This window comes from Moschus berezovskii, chromosome 6 (assembly GCF_049115385.1).
Source record: "Moschus berezovskii isolate FMDL1 chromosome 6, NW_MosBer_1.0, whole genome shotgun sequence".
NCBI classification, from domain to species: domain Eukaryota; kingdom Metazoa; phylum Chordata; class Mammalia; order Artiodactyla; family Moschidae; genus Moschus; species Moschus berezovskii.
Genome location: NC_142465.1, coordinates 5,685,806 through 5,703,626, shown reverse-complemented (window position 1 = coordinate 5,703,626; position 17,821 = coordinate 5,685,806). Strand labels below are relative to the sequence as shown.

Here is a 17,821-nt window from a genome sequence, read left to right as displayed (position 1 = left end):
ATTGAAACCTACTCTTTACTCATTACTCAATTAATCACTATGGTTAGAATTTTCTGGAAAACCTTTAGTCTCTTATTCATTATTACTCAATTAACTATTTTCTTATAATTAACATTTTTATTCCTGATAAAGCCCCATTATGTATATATAGTTATCTTTCTCAAGATAAATATAACCAAGAAATCTACTACTGCATTCATGTGGCTTCCAGTTAGATTGTATATGTATCTGTGGTTGGAATAAAAAAAAAGGCTTCAGGTGCATAATCTACTTATTTTATTCAGGAAGAAAGTGATTAAAACAATAGGGCTCATTTATTTGAAAGTCACTCATTTCTTATCCTTTTCCTTGTGCTTTTTGAAAGTGCTAATAAATAACTGATTTTCCAGCATCATCAGTCATGTTGGGAAAAAGAACCTCATTTAAAGCTCTAATATTTCTACATATAATTAGAACAAAGGTAATAAATTTTGCTTATTAGAATTTGGAAAATGGTAACTTGATTGCATTCACTAGTTAATTCAATTAAAGGAAGCCAGTAAAAGCAGTCTTATAACTTAACATATTTAACCCCTTCAAATGTGATACAGAGAACTCATTCACTTTTAACAGCAGCCCTTATTGACTTCCTAAAACCGTAGTTTAGAGTTCTAATCACTTTGTTGCTGATGCCATCAGGACTCATGCTTCATAGAAGTAGCATGATGTATGAAGTTATTTAAAACTTCTACTATATATATTGGAAGGACTGATGTTGAAGCTGAAACTCCAATACTTTGGCCACCTGATGCGAAGAGCTGACTCATTTGAAAAGACCCTGATGCTGGGAAAGATTGAGGGCAGGAGGAGAAGGGGATGACAGAGGATGAGATGGCTGGATGGTGTCACTGACTCAATGGACATGAGTTTGGGTGGACTGTGGCAGTTGGTGATGGACAGGGAGGCCTGGCATGCCGCAGTTCATGGGATCACAAAGAGTAGGACATGGCTGAGCGACTGAACTGAACTGTATATATATATATAATTTTTAAAAAGTGTACAAAACCTGTATTGTTGTAACTATTCTCCTACATAAAAATGTTTGAACTTAGGCCATTGATTGTTTTTGGCTCTCAATTTCCTTACCTATAACCTAAAGGCCAAGTAATGCCATTTAAGGACCCTTCCAGTTGTGATTCAACGGCAAAAGGGGATAATTTATTAGTCTGAGATTTTACACAGCTTAATCTGTGGTACTTAGAAAAATAAATCTGTCAGATATTACTCTGAAATATTTATAACTTTCCAAGTTTGTAATACTTTGTATCTACATAGTTTTCAAAAATGTAATATTTTCCCATGCAATTTCTGTGAAGCTTTAGAATATCACCCAATTTTACAAATGTAAAAATAAAAACAAATAATCTAAAAAACAACATATAAAATTAGTTTTCATAGAGAGATTTTAGCTAATCATGTCTGAATTCACTGAAGAAAAACTAATTGAAATATTGATGATATTGTTTCTCTTGAGTAACCCTAACTCTTTAGGAATGATAAGACTTTTTTATAACAAAACATTTAAATATTTATAACAAAACATTTAAAAATTATTATTGAATTCACATGGGTTAAGACCAAGTTTAATCATTTTCATCTAGCAAGTGATTATTCTTTGAAGAAATTACAATATTAAAGCATTGGGTTTAATAAACACATCATAAAACTTTTTACAATTTTGAAATGGTCATGGATTTCTATACTAAATCTATTTTTTAAAGTTACTTCCTCCTGACATTTTATTTAGATGGTATAACTTACCTTCATATAATGCACTTATTTCTAGTTTTTTGAGCTTTTGAATTCAACAACTTATAGGTAGAATAGAGACCAATTAAAACAGGAAAACAATCCCTAAACCTAATATGTAATCTGCGGAGAAAAACAAAAGCAAGCATCTATTATTTTTAAATATTCTATGATTAATAACTAAAACTTGAAGGTTATTACTGTTCATGGATATTTTTACACCCTTGCTATTAATGAAATCTTTGAAAAAATGATTCCCCAAAAGATTTTGTAATAGATTTTTAAATATCTTTTTCATTTTATTTAATTATATCTCTAAAATGTTCTTCAGATTAACTAATGGCAAGCAATGAATTTTAAAGAGATCTTTTCCAATAGTCTAATGAGGTACAGTGTGTAATGGGTACCCTAGTAAAAAGTGTGGATGTTATATTCCAAGTATTAGTAGTAACAATTAAAATGTATATTTAGAATATATACAAAATGGCACAAGATTTAGAATACATCAAGGCACAGAGTAGTTGGCATTTTATAATGTTTTATATTTTTATATTTTATTCTTCCTTTTGGAATGAAAAAGAAAACAGATCAGATCTTTCTACTCAATACTGGCTGGTTGCAGAACAATGAGAATTTAAAACAAACAAAAACGTGAACCAGGATGACAAGGGGAACCATGTAAAACAAACTCATGTAGTACATTATCATATGTGAAACGAATCGCCAGTCCAAGTTCGATGCATGATACAAGATGCTCAGGGCTGGTGTACTGGGATGAACCAGAGGGATGGGATGGGGAGGGAGGTGGGAGGGGGGTTCAAGATGGGGAACACATGTACACCTGGGGCAGATTCACGTCAATGTATGGCAAAACCAATACAATAATGTAATTAGCCTCCAATTAAAATAAATAAATTAAAATTTTTTTAAAAAATAACACTCCTTGGTTTTCTCATTGGCTCTTGTGAGAATCAAATTGGAGCATGCTCTGTAGAGATTATGGAGAGCCATGCACGTGCATCCTACGGCCAGGGGTCGAAACTGACAGGTCTGCAAAGTGACCTGCCAAAGTCTCAAAATCTCGTGTGTGTTCACGTGTGTCATAAATAAACTCAGAAACGAAAATCAGGTTCCTAAGACGTTTTTGGCAAGTTATTTCTCAAGACTTAATTTTATCATTTGCAAAGTAGAGATTAAAAAAAAATACCTTAAAGGCTATGAGAATCCTATGAGCCAATATTTAAGGGAAGCATTATGCTATTTTTAATATTTACTTCTGATTTTCAGAATCAATTTCCCTTTTAATTTGAACTTTTTCTTTCCTAACATTTGTCATTAAGTGTATTTCCTTTCACTATACATTAGTTAATAGTCAGTCAATATGAGGGCTACTATGTATAAATGTTTGCTTTCTCAGCATTTTCATAGTAAAAACAAAAGAAAAAATCTTTTTACCTACTTTCAATTATTAAAAAATTTGTTTTAAAACTATGTTTAACCTAAAATGATATGTGCCTTAGCTTGGAATTAATTAGATAACCACCTGACACAACAAAGTATGTGAACTCAGAGCATAGTATAAAAACTAATTCAAAGAAATGAAAATAGATTATAGTAAGCAATTTAAAAGGAGATACACCAATACGTTTTAAAGTAAGCATCTCAATGCATCATTGCATTATATATGAATGTTTTATACACAATGTATATAAATGAAAGCACATATTTTCATAATATGTGTTAAAAATACAATAACATGAATATTTGAATAAAAATCCAACTGGAAAAACAAGAGTTTATGCTTCTGGTAAGCAGATTAGATTCTGCTGTAAAACCTTTTTCTTGTATTTATGTGTGTATGTATTTTGACCATTTACATCTCCCTAATAAAAGCTAGACTGAGGGGAAGAAACAGTATTTTGTTATTCACCTTATTTCAAGAAAAGATTTGTTTAAAATGATGCTTATAAAATAGTAAGAAAAGATATACTAGCAGAATATGAGAAAACAGAAAAACAAAATGTGGAACACTTGACCATTTAAACCTAAATGAGCTGTTACATAAAAATGATAATTGGTTTTTTCAATTCAATGGAAAACAGAAATAAAAGAGACTTGGTTCACACTCTAGCATGAAGGATTTGGATTGGTTTCAAGAAATAGCTTTCTGACAGTGAACTGAAATAGGTCACAATTTAATTTGAAAATATTTAGAAACAGAATAGAATCTCATCTTTCTCAGCTCCTTGAGCATTAACCCTGTGGTGCTGGAGAAGACTCTTGAGAGTCCCTTGGACTGCAAGGAGATCCAACCAGTCCATTCTAAAGGAGATCAATCCTGGGTGTTCATTGGAAGGACTGATGCTAAAGCTGAAACTCCAATACTTTGCCCACCTCATGCGACGAGTTGACTCACTGGAAAAGACTCTGATGCTGGGAAGGATTGGGGGCGGGAGGAGACGGGGATGACAGAGAATGAGATGGCTGGATGGCATCACCAACTCGATGGACATGAGTTTGAGTGAACTCCGGGAGCTGGTGGTAGACAGGGAGGCATGGCGTGCTGTGATTCATGGGGTTGCGAAGAGTCGGACACGACTGAGCTACTGAAATGAACTGAACTGAACTGAACTGAAAGGATGGTTTGATGAGCTATCAAGTCCTCTCATATCCAGCTCTATAATTATCTAATTTTATGGAAACTACTGCCAGACCCAGTCTATATAAAGGGCTAGTCTAATAAAAAGAAGATAGCTGGAAAGCGGAATTAAAAATGTGGCCAGTGTTTCAGTGCTTGACATACTGCTCTATTGGGAACTATGATTATAATTTAATTACATTTGGGATTATAAAATAATGCAGTTTAAAACAGTTAAAACTAGTACTACAAGTATTTTAATTTTACCTTTACAATCAAAGACACACATTTAATAATTATATCAATAGACTGAAATTACACTATGTAGAAACTATACTTAATTTTATAGAGAGTATTCTTCTATATTCTCTTCTAATTTGTCTTTATTCACATGTTTATAACAGCTGAAACCAGAAGTTAAGTTGCTAAACATTTATTTGAGACCAAGTAGTTCCTCAGAGGAAAATATATGTTTTACCTGATTTGTTAGACACCCAAATAATTGCTTCTGAAGACACATGGCTTCTATTTCCTACCACAATAGTTAATGGAATCTGCCACAGGTAACTGCAAAATAAAAGACAAACTTTAGAAATTAAAATGGTTGTAACAAATAAACAGTATTTCCTATACATCTTCCATGTGATTTTTTTTTTTATTATTCTCTTTAGGAAAATTTAAAAGATTCCCCAGTCATAAATGTAAGGAGTAAGTAAAAATGAATTTACTCTTTCAACTCACTAAGCAGACTTGACCTCTAAGCGTTTTAATTTCAATACAAAAGGAGGACTACCAGCAAAACAATTTATCTTACGGGGTAGGGGGGGGGGAAGATTTGCATTTTACATGAGGAATAAAAAGTACCTAAAATCTATAAATCTGAGCCACATAATATATTGATTAAAGTCTTAAAATAACTTCATTCTACTTGATTCTATATTAGATTAATGCACATTTCAGTGGTTTTACGCATTTACATTTCAACATTCTTCTCACTTGTCTAACTATTCTTAGAAAAAACTTGTCAATTTTTAAAGAAAAGTTAATATAGCACACCTAAATTTACACAGCAAAGTAAGGACAAAAATAAAAATTAATTAGATATCCCTGAAATCCAGATGAATAAAAGAATACTATGAGACACACTTAATGCTCTGTTTTCTGAAGTGGATTTTCCAAATTGATGTGTGAAAATATCCACCAACGTGCAGGGATCAGTCATGAGTCTCAGCTGTTAAAGAGAAGCACTTTGTAGGCTATGACTTTTGATAGGACAAAAATTGAGGCCTAAACTTGTACATGAAGTAGTACCAATTTAACCTCAAATGAGCAGCCAGAGATAAGCTGGATAGTCATAACAAAATCCGGGGACTACAGTTTGCCCCCCTATAATGCAGCCAGATTATGTTGACCAATCACTGTATCATCAGCAAGAGGGGTAGACAACAGTATGCAATATGTGAAAACTATTTCTGACTTGAAAACTATAAGAAGATATGCTGTATGATCTCAGTAACCATGGGAGTTAATGGAGAATTTTTCAGGGAACATGTCAGAGCTATACACCTAAAAATAGAATGAATATGCCCTTTAATGGGGGGGACATCTCCAAATCTGTCATGCTGAATGTGATTATTCGTTTATCATTTCATGTTTCATAGTCACAATAAACAGGATATAGTAATAGCATAAAACTCCAAACAGGAGACTGGGAGAAATTCCTAGTTTTATACCGACTATTATCTCCAACAAAAGTTAATATGTTTAAGATTCTAAATTTTAAGTATAAGCTATACTTATTCAGATAAACATTTTTGAGTCCCCACTAAGGGAAGACATGATGCTATACTCTAATGGACTCCAGACAGGTCAGGAAATAAACAACCTATAGCAGCAAAATAGTACTGCATTTAGAATACACGTTGGTAAACACAACCCATATACACTCTTTAACAAATATCTGAAAACTCGTAATGTGATACTAAGAATATGCCAGAAATATTTTTAAATGGATTTACTGTGAGGAAGATATACAGAGAACTGAGATAGAAACTTAGATGTAGACAGATACAGCTGTTCTCTAAAACTAATGATGTAGATCATTAGATATAGCTGTTCTCTAAAAGTTTGGAATCATTTTGATTAATTGAAATCATTAATTAAGAGACAACAATACCTAACTCGGCATCTGCTTCTCAATTAAGCTATGAACTCACTTTTGTGTTACTAAGATCTTTCAAAAGCCTGGAAGTGAAAGGGATTCCATAAATTGTTGAAATGGATTGAATGGGATTGAACTGAAGTAAAATAAAAGGAACCATATCAGTCTATAATAGAGATTAACTTTATGAAATTGATTTTTTTAGTATATGTCTTCTGTATTGAGTTGGGGCAACTAAATTTTTACATCAAATAAGTATCAGTTAAAGGGCAAAAGATATGTTTAAAAGTTTTCAAGGATAAATGTATCTTTTTGTAGTATGATCATAAAATATTTATGAATATTATTTGCTCCTAATATAATTATACTTCCAATTTTACACTTATTTAAACTTCATTCTTCTAAATAATGAAATTATATATAACAATAAAAATTGAGGTTTTGATATTTGAGTTTTCACAAAAGTCTCGAAAGTGCAGAAAAAGAGATTAACATCAATACCTGCATGTTGTTTACAGACAATTCCACACACAAGAAAACTCCCTAAATGACAACACTGCACTGTACAGCAATATTCAGATGCAAAAAAAAAAAAAGAAAGGTATCAGGACACAACCATCAGGGCGTTTTTGTAAAACTTTTAAAATAGCCTCTATATTTTTCTTAAGAATATTTTTGGCCTATATTCTATATGCCTATGTGTCTGTGTGTGACTGTGTATATATATGCATGTATGTACATGTATATTGATAGACACAAAAGCAAAATCTATACATTGTCACAAAGACAAAATAAAAATTACAAATCACTAAGCACATTTTGCCATACTGTAAATATTATGGGGCTTCCCTGGTGGCTCAGATGTTAAAGTGTCTGCCTGCAAGGCAGGAGACCTCAGTTGGATCCCTGGGTCTGGAAGATCCCCTGGAGAAGGAAATGGCAACCCTACACGTTACTTTCTGTAACTTTCCAAGCAACACATATTTGAACTTTCTACCAATTTCACTTTAAGATCAAAGAATGACAATTATGTTCCTTTGTGATTACAACTTAAAAGGCTAGGGACCCTCTATATCGTGGGCGAAAAGATCTGTGTGGTGTGCTGCAAAAAAGAAAAGAAAAAAATCCAAGACTGCAGTGAATTATACTTTAAAGGAAACTAGAAAAAAGAATGTGTGACAGTAGCTTGTACACCTGCCCCTTAAATTTAACTTGAATGTTTTGTCATATCATTTTAAGAAGAAAAGAAACCAAAATGATACATTTCAACAGACTCTCCAGATAATTTTTTTCTTTAACAGTCCCTGAGAATAACTCTCTTCAGGTAGGTCACATTTTTATAATAAAGCAATGTTATTCTAATGATTATGTTAAGGTAGAAAAGAATAGTTGCTTATTTTAGCTTGAGCAAAAAATCTTTTTTTTTTTAATTGTACCAGTATTAGTAAAGCATTCAAGCAGATGCCAAGAAAAATGGTTCAGAGGCTGCTGTCATTAGACCCAAAACAAAAGGAGATAAATGTAATTCTCTATAGCACAGGACTCCAAGAAGCTTCATACATATGAGAGACATTACTGAATCTTCATATTAACTTTATTAAAAAAAGAGCTACACAAAGTTACAACTTTCCAAATATAAAAATGCTAGCAAATATGTTACTTTCACATATCAACTAACTTTATGTAATTATTATATAAAAATCTTTCCTTTCTCTGCTGTAACATAGCTACCTTATATGAAAAATAAAATGACTGTTGTTGTTCAGTCGCTCAGTCATGTCCAGCTCTTTGCAGCCCCTGGACTACAGCACACCAGGCTTCCCTGTCCATCACCATCTCCTGGAGATTGCTCAAACTCATATCCACTGAATTGGTGATGCCATCCAATCATCTCATCCTCTGTCGTCCCCTTCTTCTCTTGCCTTCAGTCTTCCCCAGCATCAGGGCTTTTCTAATGAGTCAGCTCTTCACATCAGTTGCCAAAGTACTGAAGCTTCAGCTTCAGCGTCAGTCGTTCCAATGAGTATTCAGGGTTGATTTCCTTTAGGATGGACTGATTTGATCTCCTTGCAGTCCAAGGAACTCTCAAGAGTCTTTTCCAACACCACAGTTCAAAAGCATCAATCTTTCAGCACTCAGCCTTCTCTGTGGTCCAGCTCTCACATCCACACATCACTACTGGGAAAACCATATCTTTGACTATATTGACATTTGCTGGCAAAGTAATGTCTCTGCCTTTTAATGACTGCATACATTTAAAATGTTCTAGGCATGTTATAGTATTCTAGTGTCCTCTACAAAATTGAAGACAAAGAATTGATTATGCTGTCCTAGAAAATATCCTCAAAGGGGTTTCTGGCATAAATGAGCTCTATGTTTTACTGCACTAACTATTTGCACTATACAATAAAGATCTAAGAAGTTTACAAAGAGCAGAGAGAATTCACCACAACATTATAGTGAATTAAATGATCAGTTACATAAAAGTGAATACTAAAATTTCAACTGCAAACTCTATTATTTCAAAATAGATAAAAAATAAATGTTGAGGCTGATGGGATGCCATGCATTATCTCACTCAATATTTTCTATGACAAGTTCTCAGCATTCAAAACATCCATGTGATTTTATAACTTCAGCTAAAGCAAAGTTCTGTAGACGCTATATATGCCTATACATCCTGGGAGAAAGTCTTACTTTAGAGAATCAGATTCATGGCTGACACATCTGGAACATGTTATTGGTTGACAGAATATTTTTGTTCAAAATTCGTTCTGTCGTCTGCATGTCCTTTATGTTTTTCTGCATCAGTGATGCTTGTGTCAGCTTGATCATTTTCAAAGGCATGGCCTGAATCTCTCTGACTTTGCCACAGTCAAGTCTTTTTATGTGCTTCCTGGCAGGCCTAGGGTGATGCCTAAGCAGGATTCACCTGGGGCCAGACAGTGGTTGACTGGAAGCACTGTCTGGGAGCTGTGAGTGATTCAGCCTGGGTAAAGAAGTGTTGACAGGATCAGACCCTAACAATACGGCAGGATAGTACCTTGTATTCCACAGGTCCAAACAGTTGAATTGTAAGGGCAGTTTATTGAAGGACAGTGTATCTATTGACCAGGAAACTTACAATACTTTCTCAAGTGGCTTCCCAATTTAGTCAGCAGAAAACATCCATGACTTCTCAGTCACTTCTACGTGGACTCTGTCTTGGAGCTACCCTACTTAGGATGATGTCTGTTCCTTTTAGATATAACAAAGAAAGTTAATGCACACTTTACATAACCTAGACACTGGTGCATGATCAAATCAGAATTCTTAATATTCCAAATGGGAGACAGCATGACCAGTCTACAGTCCACACCTCATTTAACTTATTAATTTAACCTCTATCCCTCCCTGTCCCCGATTCTCGACTTCTTATTAAGATACTTTAGAAAAAATAAAATGCAATGATTGAAGTTATACTATCTTTCCTTGGCTCAGCTTTAATAAAATGCAAAACAACGGGAAAACATGAAATAGAAAAGAAACACTGAATTTTCAGTAATGAAATAATTTCAAATGAAATTTAAAATAACAACAAATCAAATTCTATGTATGTTGCATTTAGTGGTTTTGATACTATGTGACTCTGATACCTAGACTAAATGGATCTAATTTGAGTTCCTTTGGTTCAAACACTATTTATCTTGGTTTTACATTTCTGTTGGTTTTAACAGGTCTTTCTGGATTGTTAATTTCTATTGCCTGTTTTATAAATCTCAGTTTTCTCAATACTATTCAATTCACTTCAAAGTATTTTAACTTTCTTAAATTTAATTGATAAACATTTATAGGGAAAAGTAAAAAATCACACATTATTTTATTTTATTTTTCCCTCATCCTGGGAAAGACTGAAGGCAAAAGGAGAAGTGGGGTAACAGAGGCTGAGATGGTTAGATAGCATTAGCTACTCAATGGACCTGAGTTTGAGCCGACTCTGGGAGACAGTGAAGGTCAGGGAAGCCTGGGGTGCTGCAGTCCACAGGCTCACAGAGTCGGACACGACTTACTGACTGAACAACGTTGTTTTAAATGACCATAATAATTTAAATCCTGTCCTCTTAAATGAAACAACTTTGGTATGCTGTCACACTGATAGTTAAAATATCTGGAAATGGAAGTAAAAAAGGGCTCAAAATGAAAACATCATATGCAAGTAAAGAAATGAAAACTATATTTCACGTACATTTCATAATTCTGTTATCAATTCTTTTTAAAATGTTAAAGTGCAAACAAAAAGGATCTTTTCCATGTAAACAGAGAATTGTACCTGCTATTCTGAGGTTCCTGTGCTTTAGTTTTAGCACTGATATCATAAATAAAATGCTGCTGGGTAATTATTATTCTATTTTCAGCTGTTGTGTTTCCCAAGATGGTGATAACAGGATAACCCATCTGGAGAGTCCACTGATCCATTACTTCTTGTATATTTACGTATTTTCCATTCCTTTGTAAAGCCTTTATAATTAAAATTGTATAAATTAATTTTATATACACGAATTATAAACATAATTAACATTAAACCATTTTCATGTCTGCCTTTATGACTTGTTTCAGGATGAAAACACTTAAAATCAGTGAAACTAATATAATGTGTTAATAAAATTAATCTTCTTGTCTTAGCTTAAGCTTCATGTGTATGTAATAGAAATGAAAGCTTTATCAACATTAACATTTTTAACCTAATGGAGGATAAAATATATTTATTGTTAAAGCAAGTACTTGAAGCATCATTAACATATCCAGTGTGTCTAGTATTAAATGCTTTTATTCACTCATACAGAAAAAATTCTTTACCATCAATATTTCCTCAAACATGAATATCTGACACCATATTAAAATTATATTTCAAAAGTATTATCATATTTGAAACTAAGCAAGGTATCTTAACAATGTGTAGCTGAATTAATTTTTAAACCTCATCATCCTTATAATACATCAAATAAAAAACAAGAAAGCATATCAAAGAAAGGGAAATATAAAAAGTGAAAACAAACTGTCAGTGTCAATAAAAGTTATGAATGTTTTATAAACTCAATTCAAATATTCAAGAAGAGGTTTTGGTTTTCAAGCTTCCTATACTTTACCTCTGATAGTGTATTCCAGAGATCTTTTCTGGCCGCATTGCCATACTTATGAATAGTTAAGTAATCCTACAAAGAATATAAAATTGTAATTAAAATTCAAAGGCTAAGCAATTTCCAGTAAACACATTTGTTTCTCAGTTAGATTAATTATTTCTATTTGTTGGAACTATATTAACACAACGATAAAGACATGCCAAAAAAAAAAAAGAATCTCATTTTAAAATATCCCAAAGAGACTGAACTACAGCATATTTTTAATTAAATCATCAAACAGTACTAATCTCTTAAAACTTATTTTCATATCTGTTATCACTTCTTATGGATTTCCAGGGTGAAAGATCTTCCTCAAATTTAGCAAGTTAAACTCAGGCAATTTTGAAGAAACTACTAACGCAGTGAAATATTTAGGGGAAACTTTCTCATCAGGATTTCATGCTGAAGTGTTGAAAACATATTTTGTCTTATGGGAAAAGAAAAAAAAAAAAACCTGACTTATATGTACAAATGCGAAGAGGGACTGTTTTGCCAAAAAGGTGATGACTGTCTCCATGACCTCTCCAGTTACCTAGCCTCTCTGCAAAGGACAGCCTGCCTTGTACAAAACTATACATGCTTATTTTCATGAGCTTGAAACACATTAATAGTTAATTTTAAAAATCAATCCTGAGTTTATACACTATTTTAAAGCTTAGGGCTTCACATTTTCCAATTTCCGTCACTAGTAGTCAACTGTACACACTTCTATCTGTTTCATGTCTGTTCTTTCCTAAGAAGCACGGTTTATGTCACTGTGAATGTGTTATTTATGATTTCTAGATATTATGTTTTTCTGAATCCAAAGTGGAAAGATCAATATAAAACACTGTTTTATGTTATAAAACAGTATCCCCTCATTCATCTGAAATTTCATGATCTCTAGAACACGTAGGTAGTAGGCAAAATTCTAATTTACATCATTGTACTAAAACTGAAAAAAAAAATGCTGATTCCTTTCAGTACTTTATGTAGAGTGGAATACTTTGGGGATAATTAACGTTGGGGAAGAAACTTTTCTGAAACACAAATTCTAGCACCTGTGACGGATTCAGCTTTCTTGGCAAGTTGCAGCACAGCAAATGGCAAGCCCTGATTAATCAGACTCCTAGAGATGCCCTGCCCAACACTCACCAATCACAAACGCATTGTCACCACCAAGTGTCAGGGATAGCTTTACTGAAAAAGTGCAAGTGAATGACCAATCTGAATCCTAATGTTGTCTTTGAACCTGCCATATGAAGCATTTCCATTTAGATCCCAGGGACCAGGATTTAAATCAGTTATTTCAGATTTAGTTTTCAGAATTATTTTTTATATTTGTTCAGCATTTAAATGAATAAACTGGGGAAAAACAGGAATTATGAAACATAAATTTAAATTGTATTTTCCCTGTAGCTCAAACAGTAAAGAAAATGCCTGCAATTCAGGAGACCGGGGTTCAGTCTCTGGGTTGGGAAGATCCTCTGGAGAAGGGAATGGCAATCCATTCCAGGATTCTTGCCTGGAAAATCTCATAGACAGAGAAGCCAGTTAGACATGGACACGGCACAGTTCATGGGGTTGCAAAGAGTGGGACACGACTGAGCGACTAACACCAATGAAAAAGCATTAAAAGTAGAACTATTTATTATTGGGTTCTCCTTATGGATAGTGCTGCTAGAATAATCCAAAAGAGAGAACAAAGGAATACTACACAGACCGTGAAAGGTCCAATAGATAACTACAGGTTTCTCTTCACAAGCAGACCATAAAAATCCAATGGTTCATGAGATGAGTTGTCCTGGGCCCAATGCTTATCATCAACTTGAGCTCTTGGTTCACTCCTCAGTTTAGACTAAAGCTCAAATGTACATTTCAAGCAAGCTGAAATGGCAATTATCCAAGCTCAGGAAGGCGTTCCAACTTGCCTGCCTCAATATTCAGGGCAGATTTCATGCCTTCTTGGACTGCCAGCAGACCCATTCAGATTTTTGGGTGTCTCCAGAGTCCTATGTATGTCATCTCTGTTCTCCACAATAAAATCCAAATGGTTTCCTCAGTTATTTTAGACTTCCTCTTGGACAAATATAGTCATATTTTGAATGGAAACTTTGCTTTGTCTTTGTAGAATTACAGAAAAACCTAAAGAACCGTGTGCTTTTTTGACGATCAATCATTTATTTCTTTGTTCATTCCACAAAATGTAAGGCGCACTCTGCATGTGCCAGGCGGCCTCCCAGGGGCTGGGGCAGCAGTGGTGGATACAGGCTTACTGAGGACAGCTGCCAGTGCTGAGATAACCTGCAGAGGGAGGTTCCTGTGACTGAAGGCGGGCAAGGCTTGGTACAATAGCCACTTGACAAGACGAATGAGACATTTGATATGAGTTTGAATAAGAAGACTTTAAGCCCCTTTTAAAACTACAAGTCAATGAATATGGAGTTGTGAACCAGAAATGAAAACTTTTATTTACATTTATGTGTATGAAAGTAAATCAATTGTATTGGCATTATAATACAAAGCAGATAAATGATTTAATATTAACTTTGTAAAGAGAATTCTGGGTTCTCTACACAAAGTATTTCAGAAACAGTAGAGCTGTTGAAAAGAATAAAACAAAGATGGCCATCATATTCTAAAGTAATGTAACTAACAATATAAGCTGATTGAAAGTTCAGAGCATGTGAAGCACAGTATAGTCTGAAACATAAAGTGCAGGAGTGCAAGTCTGACTGTCTCTGTTCAAACCTATCCTCCAGTGCTCCCCAGTTAAATGATCTTTGGCAAGTCACTCAACTTCTTTGTGACTATCTTCACACCCATAAAAGTAAGAACAATAAAAGTAACTGCTACATAGAGGTTTTCTGAGAATTAAATGATTTAATATCGATACCACCTTTAAAAGTGAAGAATGCCTAGTAGAGTAATGTCTATTCAATAGACAGTAGCTGCTATAATCTTTTTAATCATTTCTGGCTACAGGTTGGAAAACAGTAACAAAAACAAAAGCATCATTAACAGTAGGAAAGAACATAGTACATGAGAACAATAATATCTGTCTCCCTTTGAGCTGTGTAAGTTGCTTTATATTTTCTCATTAAATCCCATGGCAACATTTATGACCCAGGTGTCATTATCATCACTCAGTAAATCCACACACCAGAACCAGAGACTCCAGCCCATGTCCAAATCCTACACCTGTCCACACAACTGCTGACCCAAATCCAAGATCTGTGAGCTGACACACAGGAGACTAACAGATATGTTCAAAGCTGAACTCAGCATCCTCCCCTGTATCAGCTCCTTGTGGGAGCACTTCCCCAGGAATAACCCTTCTATCCACTGCAACCAGAAGTCAAACAAGATGCCTCTCTTCCCCTTTCCAAAACATTCAGATAATGATGAAACATTCTCCCAATACTCCCCCTTCTTTCACCTGTTTGACAACCATTCTACACTATTTTGTCCAGATATACCAACTACTGCCACTATTTCTGCTTTGTCCCTCTAAAATCTAATCAGTGTTACTCAGCCATGCATAAATACTTTTCATCAAATATATACATGAATCCCTGCTGTATTCAGAATATCATTCAAACACACGTCAATGTAACTTAAAGGTATCGCTCATGGTCTGGTCTCTCTGTACTGCTCCAATGCCCCCCATTACTTTGTTGCCTCCCTGCCTCAACTTAGTCATTTTCAGCTTTCTTGAAGCAGGTGCCTACTATTTTCTTCCTTGTCTAGTTCCCTACAAATGCAGTTCTCTACACACTCTTTTCTTTTTTGCCCATTTGAATTCAATTCAACCTCCAGGACTCAAACTTACTTTTGTTTCCTCCGGAATCCTTTCTTGTGCATTCCCACTCTCTTCTTAATTCTGACTTAAGTAAGTACCTCTTTTATTCTCACATTACGACATATAGCAGCAATTATCACACCGTGTCACAGTTCAGTTCAGTCGCTCAGTCGTGCCTGACTCTGTGAGACCCCATGAACCACAGCATTCCAGGCCTCCCTGTCCATCACCAACTCCCGGAGTCCACCCAAACCCTTGTCCATTGATTCAGTGATGCCATCCAGCCATCTCATCCTCTGTCGTCCCCTTCCCCTCCTGCCCTCAATCTTTCCCAGCATCAGGGTCTTTTCAAATGAGTCAGCTCTTCGCAGCAAGTGGCCAAAATATTGGAGTTTCAGCTTCAACATCAGTCCTTCCAATGAACACCCAGGGCTGAGCTCCTTTAGGATGGACTGGTTGGATCTCCTTGCAGTCCAAGGGACTCTCAAGAGTCTTCTCCAACACCACAGTTCAAAAGCATCGATTCTTCAGTGCTCAGCTTTCTTTATAGTCCAACTCTCACATCCATACATGACCACCAGAAAAACCATAGCCTTGACTAGATGGACCTTTGTTGGCAAAGTAATGTCTCTCCTTTTTAATATGCTATCTAGGTTGGTCATAACTTTCCTTCCAAGGAGTAAGGGTCTTTTAATTTCATGGCTGCAGTCACCATCTGCAGCAATTTTAGAGCCCCCCCCAAAAAAAGTCTGCCACTGTTTCCACTGTTTTCCCATCTATTTGCCATGAAGTGATGAGACCGGATGCCATGATCTTAGTTTCCTGAATGTTGAGCTTTAGGCCAACTTTTTCACTCTCCTCCTTCACTTTCATCAAGAGGCTCTTTAGTTTTTCTTCACGTTCTGCCATAAGGGGGGTGTCATCTGCATATCTGAGGTTATTGAGACTGTGTCATAACTGTTTGTTAATTAGGCTAGCTGCCCACGAAATCTGTTAACTCCATGGGAGTGAGGATCCCATGATTACCGTTTACCACTATTCAGCAAGCACCTATGTGTCCAGCCTGGTATCAGTAGATGCTCAATATATTTGCAAGATTTCTGACTTTCCTTATGCAATATGCCTTTCTGCTGACAGCCGACAATGCAGAGAGAGAGATTTCTTGTACCTAAAATATTCCCCCCAAACACCATCTTTAAACACTTATAGAGGGCTTTATTATTTCAGTGCTTATTCATCAGATATATAACTTGCATTGATATATACAGTTGGCTGTGATGTCATCAAGAGTGTACACTATATTGGGTATGAGACCATTTTTTGTTTTACTTTCTTTGCTAACAAGTAACACAGTTCATAACATTTTATGTATAAAAGCCAGTGGGACTAATAAAGACAAGGGGAAAAGTAAAAAGTGCACTGAAGAAGTAAAGCATTATTATCTTTTAAGATTTACATGGAAATAATTATGGATACTTTGGCCACCTCATGAGACGAGTTGACTCACTGGAAAAGACTCTGATGCTGGGAAAGGTTGGGGGCAGGAGGAGAAGGGGACGACAGAGAATGAGATGGCTGGATGGCATCACCGACTCTGTGGACATGGGTTTAAGTGTACTCCGGGAGTTGGTGATGGACAGGGAGGCCTGGCGTGCTGTGATTCATGGGGTCGCGGAGAGTCGGACACGACTGAGCGACTGAACTGAACTGAACTGAACTGAACTGAATTATGGAATACTTACTATTAATAGGCCCTTTAGCATGTTGAAACAGAGGATCAAACATATATATGGCTTATTCCTTATGACATGGAGGGAAAGTTTGACAAAATTTAAAGGTGTTTAGCTTCACTTTCACTTTTCACTTTCACACATTGAAGGAAATGGCAACCCACTCCACTGTTCTTGCCTAGAGAATCCCAGGGACGGGGGAGCCTGGTGGGCTGCCGTCTATGGGGTCACACAGAGTCGGACACGACTGAAGTGACTTAGCAGCAGCAGCTGCAAGTAACAAAAACTCCAGCCTGGATGACTTTTTTTTTTTAATAACAAGATTTATTTTTTCCTACTATAAGAAGATAAGATAGTGTTGCAGCTCTTTTCCAATGGAATTCTTTTGGCTCCACACTTACCTAAGTTTTGGCTTCATCTTCAGTTATGGGGCTACATGGCTAAAGCAATCCTAGCCATCATATTCAGATGGAACACTGCACAGAGGAAAATAAGGACTTTCTTCCTAGGGATCTCTTTTTAAAAATTAGGAGAAGTCTCCAGACTTCCCTGGTGGCCCAGTGG

The 17,821-nt window shown here is 35.3% G+C and overlaps 1 protein-coding gene across 1 annotated transcript in view; it reads right to left on the bottom strand.

Annotated features, from left to right (window-relative positions):
• TRHDE (thyrotropin releasing hormone degrading enzyme) overlaps positions 1-17,821 on the bottom strand; it is a 465,860-nt gene that overhangs the window by 95,867 nt on the left and 352,172 nt on the right. The window contains exons 8-10 of the mRNA XM_055396175.2: positions 11,714-11,779; positions 10,897-11,084; positions 4,905-4,993 (exon numbers count right to left, since the gene is read on the bottom strand). Of these exons, the coding sequence (XP_055252150.1) occupies positions 4,905-4,993; positions 10,897-11,084; positions 11,714-11,779 (343 nt within the window). The remainder of the gene's footprint in view (positions 1-4,904; positions 4,994-10,896; positions 11,085-11,713; positions 11,780-17,821) is intronic.